At 37.9% G+C, this 26,917-nt stretch overlaps 1 protein-coding gene across 4 annotated transcripts in view; it reads left to right on the forward strand.

Moving 5' to 3' along the window:
• STK39 (serine/threonine kinase 39) overlaps positions 1–26,917 on the forward strand; it is an 80,761-nt gene that overhangs the window by 18,812 nt on the left and 35,032 nt on the right. For all 4 annotated transcript variants that reach the window (XM_039701601.1, XM_039701609.1, XM_039701594.1 and 1 more), the window contains 11 exons: positions 2,716–2,824; positions 4,141–4,282; positions 4,662–4,717; positions 6,332–6,441; positions 6,540–6,641; positions 6,826–6,959; positions 10,189–10,237; positions 10,344–10,409; positions 24,420–24,542; positions 24,658–24,690; positions 26,637–26,704. In XM_039701601.1, the coding sequence (XP_039557535.1) occupies positions 2,716–2,824; positions 4,141–4,282; positions 4,662–4,717; positions 6,332–6,441; positions 6,540–6,641; positions 6,826–6,959; positions 10,189–10,237; positions 10,344–10,409; positions 24,420–24,542; positions 24,658–24,690; positions 26,637–26,704 (992 nt within the window). The remainder of the gene's footprint in view (positions 1–2,715; positions 2,825–4,140; positions 4,283–4,661; positions 4,718–6,331; positions 6,442–6,539; positions 6,642–6,825; positions 6,960–10,188; positions 10,238–10,343; positions 10,410–24,419; positions 24,543–24,657; positions 24,691–26,636; positions 26,705–26,917) is intronic.

Raw genomic sequence — 26,917 nt, forward strand, 5'->3', positions numbered from 1 at the left:
ATATTACTGAGGTTACACAAACTGCCAAACTCCTGAAATTCGATACTCTGTTTCCTGCAATGTCCTGTGTTCTCACTATTGTAACCTAAGTGTAACTTTATCCCCTAAGCCAAGGAAAGAGTCCTGTCCTTAGTACTGTCCTGGCTGGGTATCCTCCCCGTTCTTTCACCTCCAGTTTTTTTGAACAATCAAACCTTCAAGTCCACAACTCCAGAATGTTCTGTAGCATGGCGGTTTGGTTGAAGGGGTTTTCCAGGCTGTTTCAGTTCCTGCGGTGGCTGCCCTCGGCGGCAGGCCGTGTGGAGGAGGCCGGGGCCGGGCCCGCGCGGCGGCACCTCCCGGGCAGCGGCAGCCGGGCCCGGCCTGGCTGCTGCAGCTCAGCACCGAAAGGAGCTGTCTCGCAGTTGCTTATTAACTGTGTCACCCACCTGCCCTGAGGCTGAAAGACATTTTTGTGCAGCTGCTCCCTGAAACTGGATCAGGAATAACCTGGCTGAAGGAGGTTAGCTTTTAACCTGGGCATATTGCCTGGTGAAGCGCACAAATGCCTGTGCTAGTGCAAGGCAGGGGGAAGAGTGGGATGTGGGAGACTTAAATTGCTGTTATTCTTTGCTGCTGTTGAATGCCTGAGGTGACATAAATGTGAAGAAAGCTCCAGTGTTTTCTCCTGAATGTTCTGCTGCAAGCTGTTTCTCTGGCAGTGTATTTTAAATGAATGCTTTTCTTTCTCACCTGTGCACGTTGCGGGCCACAGCCAAACAAATGAAGTCTGAGGAGGTTTATTACTCTGTTGGTGATAGGAGTTTTCTAGAACCACAAGTCTGAAATGATTTAATTCTTTCCTGACTAAAATTTCATCCCTTATCTCTCATGAGGTGCTTTCTGTTTGTTTATTTTTGTTTTGCAAAGACTCTTGGAAAAAAAGTCATGAAAGCTGAGACGCAAGGTGCCTTTGGCAATGGTTACTGTGGTAGCTCAATTGTTGCCCATGAGTTGATGCAGGGAGGTAAAATATTCCAAGCACTTTTCAGTTAAAGATAGTGAAGCTTATCTCAGTCAATTAGTTACATTTTTGCATTATTAATGTCTGAGACAAATAGATGAGATGCATTTTTGCCCAGTGGTATCAGCTGGACTTTTTGAGTCACTGATATATTATCAGCATAGAAAATAATAAAACAGTGTAAGAAATGAAATAGTAACCAGGACTGGGAGAGTTACAGTTAAGGTTTGGAATGGGTAGTTGAATTAAGAGCGTGAGGCAGTAATTTGACTTGTGTTTAAGATGACATGTCTTCTGGGAGAGGGAAATGTACTCTACATGTCTGTCTTCTGTCTTTCACCTACTGTCTTCTGGGGGATGTCAGGGAGCTATCTTGCAAATTGCTCTTATTATTCAGGCTCATTGATTCATTATCCAGGCGTTCTTCCTTCTGTGTTTCAGGGTTCAGAAATTGTCTAAGGAGGAGGACTTTGGACAGCAGAACGAGCTGAAATGCATGTCAAACTACAGCCTGACTTTAATAGTCTCCTACAAGCACCATGAGATTAAATCCCAGTCTTTAATACATATAATTAACTTTTTATTAGAAACCAGCTGTGATTTTAAATGCTTTGCAAATAACAAAAAACCTCTTTCAAACAATTGCTAAAATGAAATTTAAAGTTGAAAATGGCATTTGTGGCAGCTTTAATCAACCTAAGTGGGACCTGCATAGTGCGTAACTTGCACAAGTGCTTTGAGTCAGAGAGAAACAGTTCACCTCAAACAATTGCTGTTCAGGGAGAGAGGAGAAGAAGAGTTTTTTTAGCTGGATTGGCTTCCAGACTGGCTCACCCTCCAGGAGCATATGCTCTAGCACAAGGGGTGGATCGGGGCTCTGTGGCTGGAAGTAGAGAGAGACAAGTAGGGTTTGAGGCCAAACCCTGTGGTACGCAAGAGGCCTCATGCTCCTATGTAAAGGATTGGCAGGAGAATGAGAGTGGCTGAAAAGGTGTTACAGAGCAATTATGTGAAAGGGTGAAGAGAAAAAGAACTCTGCTTGAATTAACAGACACAAGACAGTCATTCTTAATGTGTACAGCTGTGGCATGTCATAGATGCTGTTACTTGGTAGTGCCACGTTGTGCATCTGTTAGTGACTGTGTGTTCCTCTAGTCAATTGTTTCCTATGACTTTTGGCCTGTAATATTGCTTTTTTTCTATTTCTGTTTATTGTGTGGCTCTGGTGTCTACCTGTCTGTCCCACAGTAGCTGAGCCAGTGGAGCTGTGTCCTTTGTTCGATGGCTTCCTTCCTCCTTTCCTACCTGTTCCCATTCTACTCTTCATATCCCTTTTGAACAGAAAATGCAGTAGATTTTGACCTTTCCTTGCATTTTGTTGTCCAGCCTGTACCCACATCTTCAGCTCTTGGAGACTACTCATTCTTCATTGCTTACTCTGAATTTGAGACTTTAACAGTAATTTCTTTGCTGTTCTCAGGAGAAAAGTGATGTAGCTATGCCTGTATCTCATGGCCAAACTTCCCTCATGTTCTTAGCAATAATGGTTTTTCTTGCATGCAGATCTTTAGGTAAATTGAAATGTTTTAATGCCTTGATGCATACTCTGTACATACTTTAGCTCTGTTATAGTATTTCACTTTGGAAATGAAACTTTATATTAGCAAAACTGATAGCTGGCTCTGTTGTTTTGGGCTCTGTATTTCTTACAGAAAGAAATTCAAGCAATGAGTCAGTGCAATCACCCTAATGTGGTGACCTATTACACATCTTTTGTGGTGAAGGATGAACTGTGGCTGGTTATGAAGCTATTAAGTGGGGGTAAGTTACTGGTTTTACTTGTTTAGCTGCAAGGCAATTGTAGGATTTTTATTTTTTTTTTTGCTAATGTACCACCTGTGAGTACATTGAGCTAAACTAATGAGAAAGGGCTAGACACTACATAGGATGAACCTCGAGATGCAGGCATGTTAAGGAGGAATGTGCAAACTTACAAAGTTTGTATATCTGTAGTCATAGGACAGGCTAAGAATTACTGAAATATAGTATATAAAGAGAATTTAATTTTCATTCTGAACCAATTTATTAAAATTCTTTATTAAGGCTGTGTAGGGAAAACTGATTGGAATTAATTCAATTTTGTCAGTGTGATCTTTTATGGAGTTTCTCTAGAATCCTCTGTATTTTTATAAAAAATGTCTGATTTCATAATGAGTATTACTCATTCCTTATTCAAGCAAGATCCATCCTAGGCCAAGTATTACACACAGTGCATCCTTTTTATTGCTTAAGCTATCCAAACACTCATTGCATTTTTTAATGATAATAGTTACTGGTATAAAATTCTTATTTAGTTCTGGAAGAGGAAAAAGGAGGCTGAAATTAATGTATTTGTAGGTTAGAAAAGAGAGGCCCCCTGAATAAGATGTGATGGTCCTGGTTGTTACACGATATTGTTCAAGATTAATCTTGATGGCAGCAGGCTGCTTCACCATGATGTTGGAAAACAAGGAGGGGAAGTGCTCATAGCACTTGTGTTGCATTTGGTTGAATTGGTCAGTTCAAGCAAAAGCAAGCATAGCCCATGAGAGAAACAAGTGATACATGACAGGAATTTACTGTGAGCTGTGGAATAGTGCTTGGATAAAGACAAAATGTTTCCATTAAAAGCCTTGAAGTGTGTAATAACTGAGGTTCAATGTCAAACTATGTGTCACAGGGAATGTTATCATTTGTTTGCATTTGTCTCCTTCCAATCTTGCGGCTGTGTGTTTACATTGTGAATACATGAACCATGATCTAAACTGGATAATAAACCAAGACCTTTGCAGTACATGTCTGTTTAAATATGGGGTACTCCTGAATTTTTAATTAGTGGTTGCTTTGCAAGTGTTCGCAGATCTTTCTAATGGATCATTAAGTGTTACAGTATTTTTGACAGAAAGCAGTACTTTGTATCTCATTTGAATGGGTTAGTGGGCTTTATTCTAAGAGCTAGTTACATGAAGCTTTTACACATACATGCAAAAATTTAAATTGCACTAGCATAGAAAGAATGAAGAAATACAGCTTTCTAAGGAATCTGATATGATAATGCTTTGTATTTTCTTTTTTTCTCTCCTGGATCTGCAATACAGGTTCAATGCTTGATATAATAAAGTATATTGTCAACAGAGGAGAGCACAAAAATGGTGTGCTTGAAGAACCCATAATAGCAACAATTCTTAAAGAAGTTTTGGAGGGCTTAGATTATCTACACAGGAATGGGCAAATTCACAGGTAGGAGCATATACATAGTGAAAAGCATTTTCAAAATTGACTGTAGCTTATTGAAGGTTTTCAGTTTGTGAGACTATGTTTATAAAAGGTGGTAAACCAGACTTTGAACTTGTATATCTACCTTATTAAAATCTATCCCTGAATTTTGCTTCTTTATGCTTGAGGTGAATTCTGGTCTTTTTATATGCAGAAATTCCTTAGAATTTGAGTTCTGCACTCTGTTTTAATGTTATTAAATTACATTTTACACATCAGTATCCTTTTCCTGTTATAAATTTGAAAATGCTATCTTGTGAAACTATTCAGTGTGCAATATTTATTTGCTTGCATAAAATGTGCAGTGTGCACTTTCATGCTAACACCTGTTTGTATGTTCTAGAGATTTGAAGGCTGGCAACATTCTATTGGGTGAGGATGGCTCTGTACAAATAGCAGGTAATGGTGGTGGTAGAGTAATGAATAAATAAAAGCAAAAGGGAGTTGAAGCTGGATCAGGGGCAACTGGTATCAAGGGGGAAAGCTTTTCTATTGGCTTTTAACTATTCCTTTTGGAGTGTTGTAGCCGCAAGTTACCCACTTTCAGATTTCAGGATTCTTGATGAATGATACTTGACTCAGAAATTATTCAATATTTCTCTGTGTCCCATCAAATACATAAGGAAGTTTTCTCATGTTTCCATTTGATTCACCCATGAACCTTAAACAGCTTGCAAATGGTAGAAGCTGATATTTCTGTTCATTGCATTTTTTCCTGCAAGTAATTGTAATAGTCTTGGGGATCCAACAATCTGTGTGTACTGTCCTTTGTGAGGACTTTGACTATAAATTTACTAGTCACTGAGATTCAAGAGATAAATCTCATTGAGAATTATTTTTGGCATATCTGCCATTTGTCTGGCAGTGGTATCTGTTGGATACAGTTTAGCATCTTAAACATCCTCTGCGTTGATGTGCTTCTTGAGCTGTAGTCTGTAAGAATTGAATTATTTGGTCTCCTAAGAGCAAGGCTCATATCCCATCCCTCAGGCTGGTATCAGATTATCTGGAAAACAATGGAAGCAGGTGGTGATACCTGCCCCTTCCCCCAGCACACTGCCAGGCCTTCCACAGTCTGTAGTGGGTGACTGAGCACTGAGAGCCCTCGGTAATGAAAATGGCTATAGACAGAAGTTGTAATTTTTATATAAAGTGTGCTTTCAAAGTACCATGTAAACATATATTTTAAGGCCTTTAATATGCCAGTGTCAAATAATGATAACACTACATTTTTCTGTAATTGTTGGAGGTGTTTTCAGCCTTAAAATCAGGTAACAACAGGAAAGCAATAGAGAATGAATAGAAGTCTATAGTGAAATTTCAGTATAACTGGATTGTAAATAGTACAGTTGAAAATACTCTTCATATAGCTCCATTCAAAATTGACAGAATTTCTACATACATTGGGAACCTGCTCTTCATCCACTTACAGCCTACCTCTCCCATACAGCTGTCATTTATGTAGTAATGGGTTAACAGAACACTGAGCCTTTTGGTTTTTGTTCTATTTCAGAATTTGGAAAAAGCTAATCATGTCCTGGTCTACTATTAAGTACATATTAGTGATAGCTTTTCTGATTGCCTTTGGTTTGTCAAAGTCCTGTAAGAATTGAAATGACATATAGTATTCTCTCTTGTTCAAATCACATTCGTATTTAGTTGTTATGCAGAAGAAGCTCCCTGTCTTTGAACAATAGCAGATGCAAACCTTGGCACAAAGTGAATATTTGAAAACCCTAGGTGACAGATGTATTGGAGTCCTTTGCAACTTTATCCAGGAAGATACATACTAGGAGGATAAACTTGAGGATGTTTTTGTGTGGATTTCCCTGATAAAGCTATACCTTCTATTCCATAGCATTTCATGAACAGCATGTTGTGCAGCAAAGGTCAGATTTGCAATGGAGAATTTCTATAAGCATTCCTTCAGGAACTGACTTTATTTCTAAAATATAAAACTTTTGCTTTGTTATTGGCAGTTTAACAGATTTCAACTTTTCTCCTCTTTCCCAGATTTTGGTGTTAGCGCGTTTTTAGCAACTGGAGGTGATGTTACGCGTAACAAAGTAAGGAAAACATTTGTTGGTACTCCCTGTTGGATGGCCCCTGAAGTAATGGAGCAGGTATTTCTAATGCTAATCAGAAATGTAAAACATTTTGTCTTTTAATTTTGGAACTTGAGACCTTACCACCTTGGTTTTCCCTTGTGGTTCTGTTTCAGGTGCGAGGTTATGACTTCAAGGCCGATATGTGGAGTTTTGGGATAACAGCCATTGAGTTAGCAACAGGAGCAGCACCTTATCACAAATACCCTCCTATGAAAGTAACAATCACTTTGTAATTGTTAATGATGCTAGCTGTATTATTAATGCTGCTAGATAGTTAGTACTACTTCAATAGCAACTCAGGGTATCTAAATAGATGTATTCTGTGGAGTATTTTTTCTCTTAGTTTCTACATTTCAAGTTAGTTTTGCTTATGACACTTCATTTTTGGGTTTATTTTAGGTCTTAATGCTAACGCTTCAAAATGACCCTCCCACTTTAGAGACTGGTGTAGAGGACAAGGAGATGATGAAAAAGTATGGCAAATCCTTTAGAAAACTAATCTCATTATGCCTTCAAAAAGATCCTTCCAAAAGGTACGTCACTATTGCCATTAAAACAGAATTATTTTTGAAAATATGTAGACTACTTTAAATTACAGTGATATAATCTTTAAGCGTATGGTTTGAATTTTGTAAGTAGCGGTCTTCAGTCACCTCCACCTGGGGAGAAGAAATTGCCTTTTTACTGTTCCTTAAGTTTACTTCTTCTGATTGTTAACCTAATATATTTTTACTTAAACACAGTATTGAATTAAATATTGATCAAATAAAAAGTCCTTGCTCTACATCTTAATTTCTCATCTGAAGTAAGATATAAATCTTGATACTGTGCACAAGTCTAACAAGACTGTTGAGATTGAGCAGCAGAACAGTTGGTAACTAAATATATAATTCTCTTGGCCTTTAAAAGAAATTAAAAATGAATAATTTAATGTTGATTTTTCTCATTGTGTGACATAAACTTAAGTGTTGTTTTTAACTGGGATATATCTAGGGAAAATTTTTTACTAAGATGTATTTTTATTTTTTTACTGTAAAGTTAGGGCTCCAAGTTTGTTGAATTTTCCTCATGTTTATGTAGGGAACTGCAAGTCATGGTGTCTTTGCTGTTTGTTCTTTCTGGCTATGTTTTTTGAATAGCTAAGGTGATGAAAGTATTAAACATTTATTTCAAAACCATTGCTGAGATCCCAAGTTCCCTGAATGATTAGTTTATTTATTTATTTTTATGCAGACTCATTTTTGCAGGCTTTTTTTTTATGCTGAAGAATTGTAGGAAGCACATTCTAATTAGCATTATTTCTTAAGGTGTTTAGTATATCACTGTTTTGTAGAGTTTCAGAGCTACTCTTCTTGGGGAAAGATTGTTCTGAGAGAGCAATCCTGATTGTATGTGTCATTTATGATGTGTACTTCCTGATGTAATGTTAGCCTCAGTCCAGGATACGGTTGTAGGGAGTCACATTGAAAAGGTGACAGCAGGAATACCAGAGAACAAGTATAATTAACAACAAAGATTGTAGCTACATCTTTATTCTTGAAATACTTGAAAATTTTTTCACTCAATGATCATTTGTGTACTGCTTTCAGATTCTCAAACCCCTTACCTTATTGGTCTTAGTAGCAAGTCCTGATGCTTCAAGCTGAGTACTGCAGTTTAGGTGCTTACAGATAGGAAAAATAATAATAATAATGGATAATCAAGCTCTTCATAATCCATCTTCTTCTAGTTTCCTGTATCTAGTAATTTTCAGGGCAAGATTAAAGTGGTATAAAGTAATGAGAAGTAAATAAAATGATTTTTCCTTGTCTCCTTGAATACATAATGTTGAGTTACCTGACATGTAGTAAAGGCATTGGTGTTTAAGGTACTTATTTGAATTTATACATTTATTAAAACACATGCAATGCCTTCATACTCAAGATTGCCTTGAATGGAACAATTAGACCAGCAAATAGATGTTCAGATAGAAACAGGTAGAGAGCAATTGTTTTTATAGTGGGGGTGTCATCATATTTCTTAGAATCCAGGATGTAATTTTGCACGGAGATCCCTCCAGCAGCCATTATGTCAGAAGTGGGAGAAGTCCTTGCTCTCTGTGGCAAATTCTAGGACTGGCATTGCACTGCTACTGTTTCAGACTATGACGTTTTTCTTTCTGGGATCTCTGTGGGTGTTTCTCTGCCCCAGTGCCAAGGATGCTGCTCACAGTCCACAGCTGCAATTCATTGTTGCAGCTTGTGTGGAAAAACAGGGCCAGAAAGCAGGTCCAGACCAGTTCAGAAGCGTCTGGTGTAATTAATGGTAGAGGAATGGAGAACACTAGTTTGGATAAAACTTTACTAAAATGTAGCTTTTAAGTGTGCATAGCCCTGTTATGAGATATGATGGTACTGTGAGAACTTAAAACTTTGGCACAGAAGCTGTTTTTTCTTTTAAATAGTATTCCTTTCCTTTTTGCTCATCCAAGATACATGCATTAATTACTACCAAGTCTGGTGGTCTCCATGGGACTACTGATTGGAACTGCTTTATTGTAGAGCTTGGTGCTTTGGAGGTGAAGAAAACTATGTGCTCTATGGAACCTACTGTCTGTCTAAATTGAATTTTTTGTTAATGTCAAGTTGTTTCATTATTCCTTGCAATTATGAAGTGGTATATACATACAGACTATTTACTACTACTCTTTTGCTCACTTACTTTACAGATCTGTCCTCAAAGAAATAAACTAGGTCAGATTTTTGAGTTTTCTTGAGATTGAGATTTTCCAAATGGAAGATTTCTCACTGTTTTACCTATTTTTTCTACATTCAATCTCTTGCTGGAATTCAAATGGAAAACTAGAGCAGATGTTTCTTCTGTTTATTTAGAAATTATGAGTCTTGAAGATATTGACTTCCCTAAATTTAGCTGTGTCAAAATTAGTCCTGGATGATGGTATGGGCTCCTAATGGAAATGATGGAGGATTTCATCTCATCCCAAGTGATGCTTCACTTTCTCTTCAGAGTCTGCTTCAGTACCAGAATCTGGCTTTGGCTAGATAAGTGGCTTTTTGGATCCCTGAATCTAGGGAGACAAAACCTGCTGTTGGAATCACTTTGATAGCTGTGAGATTGTGTTTATCTCTTGGAAATGCTGAAACAAACTTAAACAGAACTGCAAGTGAAATTAATGAAGTGTGTCGGGTTTTACCTTACGGCTGTTGTTTTGGTTTGTATTGGTCTGTTTGATTGAAAGATCATCCTGGTGACTCTTTGTTAATAGTGTCAGTATAGTTTCTTGAGAATATCTGCTGACATCAGTGAGGTAAAAGAATGCCAATAGGAGGTACTGATGCTGCTGTATGGAAAATGTAATTATGCTTTTATTGCTGCGGAGCAAAGTTTTAGTTGTATTCATAGAGTCATTTGGGGAAGAAAGCAATACCTGCCTTTGTTTGCGTTTTTTTTTTTTCTTTTTGTCTTATTTGTTTTTTTTTAATGTTAAATGAATTTGTGTTGAACAAAAAGGGGGGAAATTGGCAGCTTAAGAGACTGGTTTTTTTTCTCTCTTTTTTGGTATTTTGCCATAGAGAGGCTTAATTTTTTTCATGTGTGGTAAGTGAGTTTGTGTGAATTAATTCAGTAGCAATGCTCATTCATTCCCCATTCATACAGTACTAATTCAAAAGTATTAGAGACGTACCATTTAACTAACGTCTTGTACTGTATTCACTGAGAGGGGTCTTTGTTTTCTGTTCTAATTTATTATTGATCTTTCAGGCCCACAGCAGCAGAACTTTTAAAATGCAAATTTTTCCAGAAAGCCAAGGTAAAACGTTTAACCCTATGAGTAAATTTTGCTCTGCCTTAAAATCTATGTGAAATGTCTTCTTTCCTTGTATTGATTTTTAACATAACCAATGTTGGTTTTGCAGAATAGAGAATACCTGATTGAAAAGCTTCTCACTAGAACACCTAATATAGCACAAAGAGCAAAAAAGGTGAGTGCATTCACATATATTTCTTGACTGGTGTGGAAGATAAAGCAGGGACCCCTCAGTTGCCTTACATTTTGAGCTGACTGAGTCATACTTCTAATGTAGTCCTTCAAAGATAGTGAGTGTTCAATGAATGGTTTCTGCAACCTTGCTTTCTCTAGGAAGGCCTGAGGCATTTTTACTTCCTTTCTGACCTTGTCAAAATGATACATGATGTTTGTCGTACTAGATATGATTTTTTTTCTCACTTCCTCTTAGAAAGCCACAGGTGAAGTAGTTGTGAGGAGAAAAGGTGACCTGCAAACATATAGGTTCATAAACTGCACAGTTCATATCTCCATTGATCACCTAGGGAGAGGGTGAAGATACTTTAAATGTTATTTATTGAAAACGGCCTGGTTCTTTGGACTTTTTCAAATGTTATTCAAAAAGTCAGGTCGAAACTCTGCAAGAGTGCTGCTGAGTTTTTCAGACCAGTGGAGCTTTATTCCACAGGTGACAGAGTTAAACCCACAGCTATGGCATATGCTTGTATTTCTGTGGTGCCTTTGGCACTTGTATAAATGAGCTTGCCAAGTCATGTGCAGCAGAATAAAAAAAATAGTGACTCCTAACAGGTAAGTATTATAAAATATTTAAATATGAAGCAAACTGCTGTTCATAAGAGCTAAGAAAAAGGAATGAATGTAGACTCCTGTTTGTTGTGTGTGAAAAATTATTGAACTCCCTTTTCCCTTTCTCTTGTGACTTAACTCACCATGTCTCTTCAGAATGAGATGCCTGCTCAGAGGCTGCTGAGCCTCTGCAGGTGACAGACACAGTAGCGTGCTGAGTCCAGCCTTCTAAAAGCAGCCTTTGCTGGGGAGATATTTTGAGGAGGCTATTTTAGAAAAGGAGCTGTTTCAGCCTTTGTTGCAGGTCAGTTGGGCTGCAGCTACCCTGACCAGCACCTGCACAATTTTCTGTTGTCTTTGGGGTTATTGGTTTAACATAGTTCTACAACACTGAAATGTTCTCACAGCTGGTGGCTCGCATTTGAAAGAGACAGCAAGATCTGAGTGTTTGGAAGTAATTTCGGGAACTCAGTGGTGGGCTCTGAGAGGCTGGAGTAGGAAGGGCTGCTGAGGGTTTGTGGCAGGGGTGTCGCGCTGCAAGGGGCGAGGAGGAGTTCAGGGTTTGGCCGTGCGGTGGCAGCAATGCCCGCACAAACCGTGCTCCAGCCGCAGAAAGCCCGTCCGCTGCTTCGGTTCGCACCTCGGGGCGCAGGAGGGATCCAGACGCGTGCCGGTGGCAGCCGGAGCTGACAGAGCCCTGCCTCCTCCCAGCTGCATCCCCGGGGCAGCTTCCCAGACTGCCTGGGAGCGCACGCATGCACGCACGTATACTTGATATTTCTTTAGGTAACATAGCACTTGGAATTACGAAGGGAATGAATGCAGGATAGCCTGCTGTACACCACCAGAAATAATTTTCTGAATTGCTTCTTTGACAATTATTTCTAATTTGAAAGAGGTGTGAATCTTATGAAATCAAAGCGGTGGAAACAAATTAATATGTCTTTAATTACATCATAAATGGGAGAAATGTTTGGGTTTTAGCTACTGAAAATGCTAAATTATTTATATTTTAAAAGGACACAATATTAAAATTCATTGGGGATTTAAAGTTTAATTCACTTGTTAGAACTGTGCATGTAGCTGCTGTTTTAAAACACCATAAAATATAAATGTACTTTAATAATAAAACTCGGGTTTTGTTTAAAAAGCTTGTATAAGTTGAGTTTGGTTGCTTAAACATTAACATGTAAAATGTCTAAGAGGTTGCTCTTGGAAGAAGTAACCCCTGTAATTGAAAAACTAATATTACTAGGGCAATAGATAGGAAGGAGCTGGTGTCATCACTGCTTAAATTATCTTCTGTGGCACTTGCTGTAAAATGCCTATGACTAATGATCTGTAGCACCACTGCTAGTACAGATGTCAGATCTGCCCTCCGGTAATCTAATTTTTCTTCCATTTACCACATGTATAATTGCTTTGCCTTGTTGCCCAGAACTCCAGCCTCAGTTTAGTTTTAACTTTAAATTCTTCTCTCTTGACATAGTGTTCCCACGTTTTGCTTCTGCCTTTATAGCTTATACTTGGCATCTGTTTTTTTCTAAATATGAGTTTGGGTCTGTTTGTGAAATCCTGAAAGCAAATACACAGGTCTTGTATGTGTGAGGAAAACATTTGGTGCTGTAAAGATGTGTCCTGCTTTAAACTCCAATTTGATAATTGAGCAACATTTTCACTGTGTTTAAAATACTGTGTAACATTGGGATTGTAAGCGACATGTTTATGCACGCTTCCCCTGTTCCACTGCTTTTAATTCTGCTGAATTTTAAATGATGTACTTCTGCCATGCCCTAGCCTAGTAATTAAGGATAAAGCTGAACCCCTTATGCAGGAGGAGCATGTCCTGCCTCTTCCTGTGCAGGACCTGGTTGGATACAGATTGGTACTGACCCACAGGAATGGGTGTTACACCATGCAACTTCTTACTGGCAATTCTGGGTTTCACTAATGGGCCTGCTCACCTGTGAGAGCACTGCTGCTGTCAAGAGCTGGAGAAAAGGTGGTGAGGAATGGTCCAAGCTCAGTATGGCTAGGTAAGCAGGGACATGCTCTGGAGCCATGCTTTTGTCATTGATATAAATGTAGGAGTCCTGACATCCCGTGCCTGTGCCTGGTTAGATGGTGTGATGGGAGAGCAGCCTGCTCTGTCCTGCTTGGATGAGGGCTGTGTGCACTGCTGGCATAAAACGGCTCACCAAGAGTTTGCTTATACTATTCATTAACATGTGCTGAAGTAGTTTTAATTTTGAACTGAACACTAAGTTGTTTCTTTTGTGATTAGGATTGCTGCATTGGAAGAGAGCAGTTTAAAATTTGAAAGAGCTTTTAGAGTTCCACAGTCAGTTTTCAAATCTTGTCACACTAAAAAATTAATTATAACTCTAAGTACTCTGTATGCCCAAAGGCCCTGGGTCAATTTTATGGTTTTATAATCCTATTTTTTTATTTTTAAAATCTCCTGCATGACTGCCACTTCTCCAAAGTAAAAAGGGAAAAACATGTATTTGCATTTAATTTTATTGCTGTCTGAAGTGCTGCTAATAAAAAAAAAATCTGAGCAATAATTGGGCTTGATTTCTCTTTTTGGAATGGTGGTATTGCATTGTGCTTGTAATAGAAACTTGTAGCAGAAAACTTGTAATAGTTGCTTGTAATAGAAACTTTTTTTAGAGCTGAGAGTTTTGTGTTAGTAGGAAAAAACCTGTGACAGCATGAAGAGCTGATTAGTGTGAGTGATACCGGTTTTTATTATACTTCACTAAAAATGCCTTTATGGATGGGTTGCAATTCTAGCTCCTCAATACAGCTATTTTAAGGTAATGGTCATATTTCATTACATAAGATATCATCAATCCCCTGCATTTAATGAGAAAACTATCATTATATCCCAGATTTCTTGGACAGCTATAACAGCATGATTGCACCTCAGCAAGACATACATGTGCAGCCCTTCCTTGCTTCAGTAATGGATTTAATCTGATAGATCCATCTGACCAGTGATGTATGTTAATACAGCTGGACTCCAGCTGAATTGAACAGCAGGGAGAAATATGAACCTGAGCTCAGATTGTTAATATAATTGTGTATTAACTTTTCTTTACAGTCTAAGAAAATCTTATTTAAATAATATTGAGGTATAAAGGGAAGGGACATGGGCTACACTGGAACACTTTTTCTGGAAGGCAGTAGCTGAACTATGAATATGTGTTTGGCAAGGCTTTGTGTGAGGGAGGGCCCTGCATTGCAGAGAATTAATTGTTCAGGTTATCCAGAACACTGCCACAAATCTAAAAAAAACTAGTGGAACTGAATTTATATGGTTGAATATTACTAAAAAAAAAAAAAAAGAAATTTCCACTCACACCATGTCAGGTAATATTTTCATTTTCAAGAAGTTATTGGAAGGGAAATTTAATAAAAACACTTCTTCCAAGTGTCCAGTGTAAATTTGACAGCAATTCAAATAAGGAGAAAGCAGTGCCTGCATTAGTGGGTAGTAGAATTGGAAATTGTTTTAAGGGGCAGACACATGCACGTGCACCATCTTTGTTTTAACATTTCATATAAAGGAATAAGACAGCTTAGTGTTTTTGCCACCGTGTAGTTGTGCCATTAGATGCAAGGAACTTCATGCAGTGTTTGAGTTTGTCCATCTTTTCTTTCATAGGGTGCTTTTACCGTCTGTGTGGTTGCTTGTAAGGGTGGATTTTGTGCCTTTTCAAACGGATTTAATTGTTACATAATGAAGTGAGCTTTGAAACAAACCATGGCTTAGTTGAGTGCCTTTGTACTTCAGATAGCCATATGCATGTCTAAAATAACTTGGATTACTTATTATGCCAGTTTAAAAGCTTGTACATGATTCATCTTAGTTGTTGCAAAGTAGCCCTGTTCCCTATTGGAAGGCATGTTCCAGTCCATGGGCCATCGTGGTTCCACTTCAGAATTCATTTCTGCAGTGAGTCCCTGCCTCAGTGTCTCTGCATTGAACTGCTCCTTAGCTAATATTGTGTTCATGACCTGTTGGCTTGTTCAAAAACATCTTGAACATGGACTGACAGAGAGTTGTGCGTATTGAGTACTTCTCTGCTTAGATCAGTAGCTCCAAGTGTTTGGCATTTATCAAAGCTGTTGAAACTTGCAGAACTGGAGGAGGATTTTCTTAAAAGTGCTGTTGAAGGAGTTGTGATTAAAGAATCAAGACAGGATAAAGGAAGTCTGGGTGTGTACGAGGCTGGTGGTAGTCTTTGATCAGGGATTAAGCCTTGTAAATAAGCAGAAGATAATCCTATTTTATTGCTCTGTTTTGTAAGGATTTGGTTTTCTGTTGCTGAAAATGTGCAGCAAGGTGCTGGTTTTACCTGTTTACCTTCTGAGAAATGAAACCTCAAACATTTCACTCGCATGGCATCCAATACCAGATCGCTTCTCTTGGATTTGGAATGGCTTCCTAAGTGAAAGTGTCTCAATGGAATTAGTTTGTATTTAATAATTTTCCCAGTTTATAGGCCAAATCAATATTGTGTCAATGCAGGCAGCATCCGAAGGCTAGCTGGGATCACCTTACTGTCATGGGGTTTCCTTTTGTGGAAGAGGCAGCCTTTCTGCCTGTCTTTGTTCTTAAAGGTAACAAGGAGTTTTGGGAGGATGTGGAAGTGTGTGTTACTTGCGATTTTGTATATTTTTGTGAAGTTTGTCTGGAAAGTCATGCAGTTGGATGAATTACAAAGAGGATTCTCTAAAAGCCAGGTGGCTCAGAAGCAGCATTCCCACCTGTTACCATTTGCTTAAAGACTGATGGAATAGGTATGTGAGAATTTTTGCTTTTATATGGAGAAATTAAATATTTAGCCCTCATAGTTTAAAAAGAAAAGAAAAAAAAAGGGGGGGGGGGAATTAAAAAGAAAAAGAGGCCAAGCTCAAGAATCTGAAGGAAGTGTAGAGTAAACATGTTTTCCTGGTTAGACCCTGTAAAGCTTTTACAAGTACAGTAGCAAAAAAAATTGTGTGTCATTTGTTTTGACACTCCTTTTCCCCCTACACTTGTGCTTGATACTGGTGATATTCTTGGTAGTTTCTGGGGAGAGCTGCAAGGGAAGTACAGGTGACAAGGACATCTCAAGGACATACTTGAGATGGTGTTACCCAGTAATACTATAGGGGCTTTAATTTAGCTGAAAAATGCTCTTGTCTCAAGGAGTTAAAATTATGTCTGGAGCTGAAAACTTAAAGAACAAGTAAAGTACTTGTTCTTTAACCAGAACAAGTAGATTAAGACCAGCAGAGCAGAAGGAAGGTCTGGAACAGTAATAGTTCTGTTTAGCTCTGAAAAACAGCTCCTTGAGAAGGTTATTCAAACAGTTCATCTGCAGCTAAAGGTAAAGTCAGGCAATATGGGAAGAGAAAAGGAGTGTCAGGGATGCACATGCCAGCAGTGTGGGATTTACTGGCAGCAGAGGGCAGCCACATCCAGTGCTGTGCAGCTGGCAGGACCCATCCTGCCTCAGCTGGGTCTGCACTCACAGGCTGGAGATCTCGCTCCAGCTCTGGGATTTTAAATGCTCTTGGCTGGTTGAATGCATGCTGCTTCTTAATATCTGACTAAAATAGAAACACTGGGGGGTTTTAGAAAATCGGGTTTTATAAAAATTGCAGAACTCTGTTAATCATTTTCATGTTAATTTATGACTTTTTTTTGGAGAACTACACGCAAGTTTAAATTTGATCACCTTAATGTTTGAGAGAGACCTTGAATAAATTCAGGTCTCTTTAAAATCTGTGTGGAATGGAGAATGTGTATTACAGTAATTTCTCTTATGTACATAAGCAATTGGAAACCTTGGAGAAAAGAGAAAAAGGTAAAAATTAGAATTTCACCTTGAAATGGTACTTTCAAGCCTCTGAGTTTGAAAGTGAAAGTCATAGTAATTTCTTACTTGAATTCTATAGTAATATACTATTTTCCTAAATATTCTTTACTGTGTCTCTAATGCTGACAGTCAAACCCACCTTATAATGAGTTTTTTAATACTGAATAATGAAAGCTTGAAAGGCTGTATTTGTCTTCTTTCTTTTCACCCCTGGTTATTTTAAGAAAGTAAACAGCTTGGATGGTAGAAAAGCATGGTGGAATTGGAAAATGATGATTATCAAGATGACTGTAGTGGTCCCTCTAGTGGAAAGTCTTCTAGTAGTGATTCACTATTGATGCAGGGAGCCCTAGGAATAATGGTCAATCAGTCAAAAGAACCATCACCAGAGTCCATTTAACAAATCCCTTTTGGTAAACAATCTCCATAACACATTCTACATGTGCCAAACAACAAGAACAGCAAGTAGAGGTAAGAATTGTTTTCTCTTCTCTCTCTGAGCTTTCTCGCTGCCTTCCCCAGGAAAAATCCTGGGAGAGAGAATTATGTCTCTCTCTTTTCAAAGAGTATGTGAATACCACAATTCACCATTATGATGTGCATTTGTCTGAGCAACCAGGAAAGAGAGCTCTAAAGATCTGGATCTGTCTTCATCATCTTTCAGAGTACTAAGTTACTTCACCAATTTGCTATATCTTTGATTTGCTTTCTTTGATTCTTGCCAGGTACCCTTGGCCTTGGCACCTTAATTTGATTGGAAGGGTGGAGGGAAGCAGGCAGAGAAAAGAAAGAGGATAGAAAAGAGCCTCACTCTGCATGTGTGAATTAGCCATCAGGTCATGCCTGTCAGCCATTTGGGATTCCTTGTGTTCAAGGCAGAGTGACACTTTTGTGGAACAATGTGTCTCCTCTGCACAATTAATTGAAAACATCCTCCTGAGCACAGGTACACATTCATGCCTGAAAGGACTATTGTTAAAATATGAGTGAAAGAATTATTTGCAGCTAATAACATTCAGTAATGAAGTTTACATAGTGGAACTAATAAATGGAGAAATAATGTCTGAAAAGCAAAAATCATACTGAGTTACTAAATTTCACATTTCCCATGTGACTGGAATTTCAGCAAAACCGCAATTTCTCAGAGCAAAATCAGATTCCAATTTTGGACCCAGGCTGAAAGCAGAGATAATAAGTATTTTGTAGTATTTAGGTAAAACCTCATGTTTAAGGAAAGCAGAATTAGGCGTTCAGGGAACACCTGCACTTGTAAACAAGATGTTTAGGTAACAAAATAATGTCTTACTTTGACCCACTACATTTTGCTGTCTCTAAGCAACATTGTCCCAGCAATAGAAGAATTGGCGAAGAGTGGAAAGGGGGAGAGTGTTGGATAAAGAATCTCCCAGAGCGGGTGAGGACTTGGTATACTGATTCACTGGTACTTTTCTCATCGTTTCCTCTAGAGGTGCAGGAATGTGCTCCCTCATCCCGTCTCTCTTCAGCTAATAATGGCTTTATTTTCCTCTCACTGACAGCTGCACTGTATTCCATTTCTAAATTGGGAGCATAGGTAAGATTTCATGGCAGTCTTCTCAACTGATGGCCATGCCCTTGGGTGTCACACTTGTCATCATGTAACCGTGATACTGTTTGGCTTATAAAAACAAACCAGTTCCATAAATATTTAAAGCAAATGGTCTTTTTTTTTTGTAACAGATATCTGGCTTTTGTTGACTTCTGCTGTTTTATCCCTTAAAAAGGGTGCTCTTCCATATCCAGTAGAAAGCTGAAGAAATCCCATTCGATGCAGAATTATCAGTCTCCTGTACTCAGTGTTCTTTCATGAAGAAAGAGATAATGATCTTGTATTTCTTGACTTTAAGCTGCCAGTGTAACTGATTCCTCTAGGAGGGAGTATTCCAATAGTTTCTGCATATGAATATGAAACACTGCAAATACTAACTTTTTTCCCAAGTTGGAGAAAAACAAAAGACTGAGGGTTTTTTCCATTATGATATTTGCAGTGTTCAGACTGGTTTAAGAGGAGGGGACATTAAAACCAAATGCTGTGATATTTTATCACTTTTTGAGTTCTACAAAGCAGATTGCCAGAGTAGTTTTTTACAAAGGCAGTGGTACATCCCATTAATAACAATAGCCTGCATAAATTGTAGTGGGAAAAACAAAGGGTTTGAATTGCATAAAACAAATTCAGGCTTGCAGAAGTTTTGTGGCTTCCATCAGAATAAAAATAAGATTTCACAATGTAATGAATTCAGAGGAGTTTAAGAATAGCCAGCAGTGAAGGGGTTAGGATGTTCACATGATCTGTGAGACTGGCCTTCTCCTGAGACAGTGCTTCAACTCTTCCACAAAGGATGATGTGAACATGTGGGAATTCATGTTCTGTCTTGAAACTCAGGGTTTTTGTGGTTTGGATTTGGTTTTTTTTGCAAAAATGTGGTTACAGAAGAGGTGTTCTTATGCAAAAAGAACAGTGCTCTTTTACTTTAATAATATTGTATATATATTGTATATATATTGTAGGTTGTTGTTTCTTGCCATTAACCTCAGGAGCTAAGCTGTGATTAAAGCTGTAACTGTTTTAAGCAAAACACTTGCGCCACAATCGAATACACAATGATAGGCTGATTTTTTTTTGTTGTTGTTGCACTGAAAGAAATAAATGCATAGGGGTGGAGATGAAAGTTTTTTTGTCTTAGGAAACATTCAGGAAAGGTATGCAAGATGGTGAAATGTAAAAATTATAAAATCTGTTTGCTCTAAAAACTTAAGCTGTGTATGGAAGGAACAGGTCTAGGTATTTCTTTTGAGAGAAAAAAATAGATGGAGCTAAGTGCGGTGCTAAACCCAAAACTATTCAGCAATGTCCTATTCCTCATCATTGTTCTTTCTATAAAATAACTAGCATGGAACTGCTTTTATAAATACTTCTCATGAAGTTGTATGAGAAGTGAAGCTCTTGAAACTTGATATTTAAAAAAACAAAAAAAGAGGGGATCACTGGCTATGCAAAAACCCTCTCCTTATCAATTACCAAGTAAATATTTATACTTTGCAGAGTATATTTTTTGTATAAGATCTTCTGGGATCTGTGTAGCAGTGGGAGTCCAGTCTCCTGTAAGAACCAGTGTGCGGTGAAGGTATACAGTGTCATTTGACAGGCCTTTCTTTTTTTCTGCCTGAAAATGAATTTTAGGTTTTTATGAGGACAGAGTGCAGAAAATGAAAGTGAGGTTTTTAAATAACCACCTTGTAATTACTGCTCTTAGGGGTATGTGGGATTTAGTGTATCTTCATTACTATACTAATATATGTACCTCTGGCAAAATAAAAGACAATCAGTGGTAAAATAAAAGACAATTTTATCTCCAGCTGCAGTATTTCTGGAAGGATATGTGTTTAAAAATTTAAAATAAAAAAGTATAGCTTGCCCTCTGTAGAGATACACAAATGCAAAAACTGGACAACAGCACTGACTGTTCTCTAGTTAGAAATTAATAGGAAGCAGTGTCAGGGTTCCACAAAGACTTCTGCAGAGGTGCTTTAAATGTGTGGAATCTACAATTTGCTACTCTCCAGGAATTCAGGAACAAATTAAATTTGGGCTCTCTGTTACCTGTATATGGAGGGTGGCAAGGCACTTCCCATGATACTCAATACTAGTGCTTATTAGTGCCATAAGTTTTACTTACACAAATGCATCTTACTTCCCATGCTTTCAGGTCACCAAACTCTTTCTGTGGAACAAAGTTTAAAAATGCTGGTTTAAATCTCCCCAGGACTCCATTGCAAATATTCAGTTGCCAGAGCTTCAATAGGAATACCTTAAATATTTCAGGTAGTAGGAAAGTCAATGATACTAGTTCAGTCATCTTCCTGCAGAAGGGAAAAAATACAGTAGATGCATAATATTGCTCTTACTGACAGACTGGATTTGTAATGTAGTCTAAGATCATGTATTGTACCATGTATGAAATGCAGTAATGCTTTATGTGGATGCACTGGTATCCCGCTGTGTATACTTTTTATTTATTTTTTTATTAAATTTAGACACTGAAATAAAATCATCTGTAAATGAGCCCAGTTCTCTTCTGTTTTGAGCAGTTGTGAATAAGGAAGTAGAAAATTCTTAGTGTTCAGAAAGTGTTCATTCCCTTTGCTGTCTCTTTACAAAAATAAACTTGTAAAGAGATTGCAGCAGCTAAAGAATCAGTAATGAATAATAGATTCTTCTTTCCCCAGTCTCTAACATCTACATATAGCAAGCACATCGTGCCTGGAAGACAACAATTTATGTTTTGCTTCTCTACCTTGTAGCCTTTTTTTCATCAAGCCTTGGGAAATGTGGCAGCTTCTGCATTCTGCTGATGGAGTTCTCTCTCTGTCAGGCTGATTAGGCCTGACCTTCACTGGGTGGGATTTACAATTGCCCTGTTCATCTGTTAACACACATTCTCCTGGAAAGCTAGTGCATGGTGTTATTGGCAGGGAATGTTAAATTATCTATATCCTACTTTAAAAAGGTGGGGACAAAGAGTTCTGTCAGCAGCTTAATTTATGCTTAAATCTTTGTGACTGTATTGAATTCTGCAATAAGCTTTAACCAGGAACAACATATACAACAATACTACTACTACTAATATAATGCTTAATATTCTGTGGTGGTCATGTTTTTTTCACTTACTGATTTGTCCAACATTCTCTGCTTTAACTGATGTTCATGTCCTCCACAGCTGTGGTGATGTTGACAGTCACTTATTAAGCTTTTCCTTCTAGAAACAGCTTTTGGTTGTACATTACAATGTTCTGAACTGCTTTTGTGTTGGCTATAGTTTAACTGCCAGTCATTCAAAGTAATTTTTTATTCTCTGTGTCTTCTGACTTGTGTGAAATATGTTTTCTAATATGAGTTAATTTGTTTCGTAAAACTGAACTTTCATTGTTTTCTTTATAAGCTACAGTTATGTAGCTAATATTCAGTTTAGTTCTTATTTGGAAGGATCCTTTAGATTTTTAATCAGAAAAGTCCAAATTAGAATTGAGCATGTTTTAATTTGTTTTCCTTTCCCTTTAAAATACTTTCTAAGAGATATACAATTCCAGCATAAGGAATTATCAATGTTGTGTATTTTGACCAAAGCTGATGCGGAAATTACATTTGTACAGCTACTGCATGCAATGTAACCAACTTATTTCTTATTTTTGTAGATGCACAAGAAGTTTGTTTAGGTTCCATGCGCTGTCCTGGATTTGCTTTGTGCCCTTGTAACTTCCTTTGTTTTCTGCTTTATTTCTCTCTGTAAAATGGACAACCTGTAGCAGGGTATCAGGAGAAATGTGTGGAATATTCTCAGTTGCCTCAATGCTGTTATTATTGGAGTGAAACGCAGGCATGCTGCCTGTGGTATCAGTCTGCTACTAGTATCTCAAATGATAGCCAGGACAGAAATTTAATATGTTATATAAATCATGTATATTTCCATCCAAAATCTGATACTAGAGTGAGATGTTTACTATGAACAAAAAAGACCCCAATTATTTTGCAGACATGATGTTTGCCACTCGTGCTCTTTCCTTCACCTAGATAGGGCACATGCCCTCCATATGTGACTGATTCATTGTGGCTTTAACCAGAACTGAGTGATCAAAGCCAGGCTTGTTAGTCTAAAAATTGTGCAAATTAGTTCACCAAGTGTTGCAAGTGCTAAGCACACACACCAATTAAAAAAATGTTCTAGACAACAATTTCACATTTTTGAAAGTAGAATAGGTTGGGTAATTTGCTCTAGCTGAAATTATAATTTCTTTCCTGTGAATATGTGTGTTGGTGGGAATCAATCTGATTGAAACAGAGTACCAGTAAACTTGTTTTTCTGCTTTCAGAAACCTCTCAAGAAAATAATTTAATTTAATATGGTATTTTGCTTTGTACTTGAGCCATTTGTTTATTTTTTATTAAAAGGCAGTCGATTTAAAAACTTGAAATGCGCTCCTCTCTGCAAATGATGCGAGCATCATTAAGCCCCATTAGAATAATTCTGTTTAGAATAAGTCTTCAAAACAACTGAAAATGGAAGCAGAAGAAGAAGATACTGATTAGTGCACAATGCAATGTTTGAATGTGTCTGTAAATCAATATATCCTATTGTGCTGGAAGAGCGTGGTTTTAGCTGTGGATGATGTCCTCTGCTAGGTTTGTGTAGAGGCATTTGGAAGATGCCTGTGCTGTTAAACAAAAACCTACCTCAGTCTCCTTGAAGGATAATAAATTACATCCATAAGCAGCAGGCAAATTTCCTGCTAGATTACCTTGTGTCTGTGCTGATCCCTGATGCTGTAGACAGTAAGAGCCCACTGATTGTGCCTGGGCTGATTGCAGCTGAGGAAAGAATTGCTGTGCTACTGCTTGCTTTGATGTCTGCCTGGTCCTCCCTCCCAAACACAACAGAGCTGTTTCTACCAAGCTTGGAGGTAGCTAGGCTAAAATTGGTCCAACAGGAGCTTGGTATGGGAAACAGGGAAAATTGTGCAGAATTTGTCCATCAAGAGATGGAGTAGGGTATTTCCTCAGTGTCCTGCATAAGGTTCCCCTCTTCTCAGTTAGAAATGAGAACAAAATATGGAGAAACTGAGTAGGGCACTCTAATTCCGTTGTACAGGGAAGAAATGTAAGGGAGGAATATCATAAGAAAATGCAGAAGGGTGGTGAGGTCTGAAAATGTCACCCTCTTCTCTGGTTTAGTCTTACATATGCAAAGGGGAAGGAGCAGGTGGGTGCTTGGGAAGTGAAGAGTGGAAAAGAGTCCTGACAGACATCAAGATACCTGTTTGTGTACAGACAATGTTTTGGAAGAAGGCTCCTATCACTCATGCTCTTGTTGTGTCAGGCCAGCCAACTCAAAGTTGTGCGTGGCCTAAACCCAGTACAGGAATAACCTAAGTGTCCAGCTCTCTGTGAGTTTTGGAAAAATTGTATTAATGCCTGAATCACAATTTCCTTTCTCATGGTCTCAGACTTGAAGTATTCTAAATTATTTTCATGTCATGCATCTTGCTGTTATGGTACCTAATGGGATTTAGAAGCAGCTGGAATTTGTCCCATGCTGCATCTCTCTGCACATTATAGTTTGCAGCAAACCACAGGGGTTTAGAGCAGGGCTAATACCAGTTCAGTCTTTCTTTAAAGTTTCATTATGCTGAAAAACACAGTAATTTTTCTAGTCAGATTTGTATATTTAGTTGTTTTTTTTCCCTGTTTTGTGTTTTCCATCACTGCCACGAACCAGCAGAATGTAGAACCAAGTTGATCACTGCTTATATGATGCAAGGCATCAAAACACACCTGGCTTAAGGTGGTCAGATATTAATAGAACATGTTAGTGGCTCCTGCAGCATTTTTATGAGAGCACACAGAATAAAAATTGCAAATAATTGCTGATTAATCAGAACACCAATAAAGACTGAAGATGTCTGTGTAATAGTAAACAATATTTTGGTAGGTCAGACGAGTGCCAGGTTCCAGTGGTCACCTCCATAAAACAGAAGATGGGGACTGGGAGTGGAGTGATGATGAAATGGATGAGAAGAGTGAGGAAGGCAAAGCTGCTATTTCTCAGGAAAAGGTATTTTTGTGCCAAGACATTTATACTCTAAAAGACATTCTGTCTTTATGTTAATTGTTAGTATTTATGGATCTTTGTTGCATAAAGCTCATATCTCACTGCATTTGTTTTCCAGTCACGAAGACTGAAAGAGGAGGAGAATGCAGAGGTAAAAATGTCTTTATCAAATTTTTTTTCTTCCAAGCATTTGAGTAAAGGAATTTCTTTTTCATGTCTACTGTTAAAAATGAGAATTGAGGTGGGAGTAGTGTTCTGCAGCCTTGTATGGCAAGTGCTTGTGAGGAGAGAGCTGTTATGCCATTGTGCCTGTAACAATGAACTTCAGCACACAGTGGATAAGATGGATAGGAATTTAAAAGTCATGTTATGTTTGTGCCCAGGAAAATTTATGAAGATAGGTAATATGACTGTTTTTAATGAATCTTTGTAACTAGATCACACTAATTGCTGTCTATAAGGGTAATGAAGGCTGCGTTGGAGTAGCCAGAACATCTCCAAATAATTTTTTCTTCTTAGTATCCATATCATGACATGTAGTTATAATTAAAATATTTCCTTCCATACACAGTAAAATAGTTCAGTACTGAAGCATATTAAATAATTCAGAAGAATGAAATGCTATATGGGATTTCATGGCCTGTGCTAAGTGTGCTAAGCATTGCTGCTATAATAAATTGTTTAATAGGATTATGGCTTACAGGCTAAATGGTCTTTAAAAATGTCTGTTCCTTGGGTGGGTGACCCTTGCCACTTCACCTGCTGTTTTAGATTCTCTGATTTTCGTTGGTGTCAGAGAAATCTTCTAAAAACCTAGCAGCTTCCTGCCTAGTCCTGTTAGCTCCTGTGATGACCCAATGTCTCCATTGCAAGCCTAAGTTACAAAGCTCTTTAGCATCTCAGATACTTGATGTAAGCAGGGTACAGAAAAAGGACTTTCACCACACAGTCTTACTGTCTTAAATGTTGAGAGTTCTACTACTTGTGACCTGGTTTATACAGGTAACTCATAATAAAATAGTTGCTTAGTTTATAAAAGAGGAAAAACCCTCTGCTTGAAGTCTTCTGTTGATTTTTGTTTCCTGAAATGCTCTAGCAGATAACTTGGAATTGAGACGAGTGCATCTTGTCACTGTTGGTGTGTGCCTCTTGGGTCTTTGGGATCCACATTCTTATATACTGGCATAACATGTCTGTTGAAGATGCAGAAATAATACTAGCTTATATGAATGAAAGGAATTTAATTGAAGCAGAGAAAACCCCGTTCTCATTTTAGTGATTGTGAAAAGAATTTTCCAAAAATTCAATTATGTTTGCTGAAAATACACAGACAATAAAATACAGATCTCATGTAACTTTTTTTAAAGTAGCTTTGATATGGAACTGTTAAAAAAAGTAAAATTAAATTTGTAATGTAAGTCTTTATTTTGGGAGGGCTTCTGAACCCTTTGTAACTTCTGAACAGGCTGTTCTGTGACTGGTGAAAATATGCCAAGTTGGGTAAGAAATCATAGTAGGGTAGAGGAGCCTGGTGCATTCTGTATGTAGGATACACTTTTGTTTGAGACTTCGTACAGATTTTAGTTGAGAGCTTGGAGGATATCACAGTGTGAGGGAGGAGTGATAAGGTGAAAGATGTCAGTGTTCCTGATTTTTCTCTGTGGAAGACATCCTCTGAGCTTGATACCTGCTTTGATGTGCTGCTAGTTCCTTGCATATGGGTAGATGTAAGACTCCCTTAACAACCAAAACTGTTATGCAAAAATAATGTGAGTAGAGGTTTGGAATTCTTACTGTGTGCATATTATTCAATAGGTAATTGTTGCTTTGGTGCAAGGTGGATTATAAGCTCCTACACTCAGTGCTTTAATGCAGGCCTTGTTTATTACTTGTTTCTCTGTACTTGAAATATGGGAATTTTACTGGTATCAGCTATATTATAGGCTGTGTACTGAAAATGTTTAAAGGGTTTCTGAGAGTTAGAGAATGTGTTAAATATTCTGTGCTAACTTCAAACTGTTAGCATGAAAAGTTTTTTGTGATTTGTTTTTTTCCCTTGGCATCCTTTACAAGACTTTTTGCTTTTTTCTTTAATAGTCTCAGCCTGCTGTTAGTGAGGAATACAGTGAAGTTCCATGTGCGGTGAATCTTGTCTTAAGATTAAGGTAAAAGATCCTTCTATTTATTTAGCTGTATTATTTTGATCTATCTCATTGCTTTCATAATATTAACATAAAATCAGTGCTGAAGTGTATAATCTCCCAGTATGACCAGTATGAATAGTGTTTCTGGACTAATTGCTGTCTTTTAATAGTTTACTGAAATAGTGTAAAATGAAAAGCAGAATATGAATGTGTCTTCAGGCTAAGTGTACCCTT

Source organism: Passer montanus, unplaced genomic scaffold (assembly GCF_014805655.1).
Source record: "Passer montanus isolate IOZ18808 unplaced genomic scaffold, ASM1480565v1 scaffold1, whole genome shotgun sequence".
NCBI classification, from domain to species: domain Eukaryota; kingdom Metazoa; phylum Chordata; class Aves; order Passeriformes; family Passeridae; genus Passer; species Passer montanus.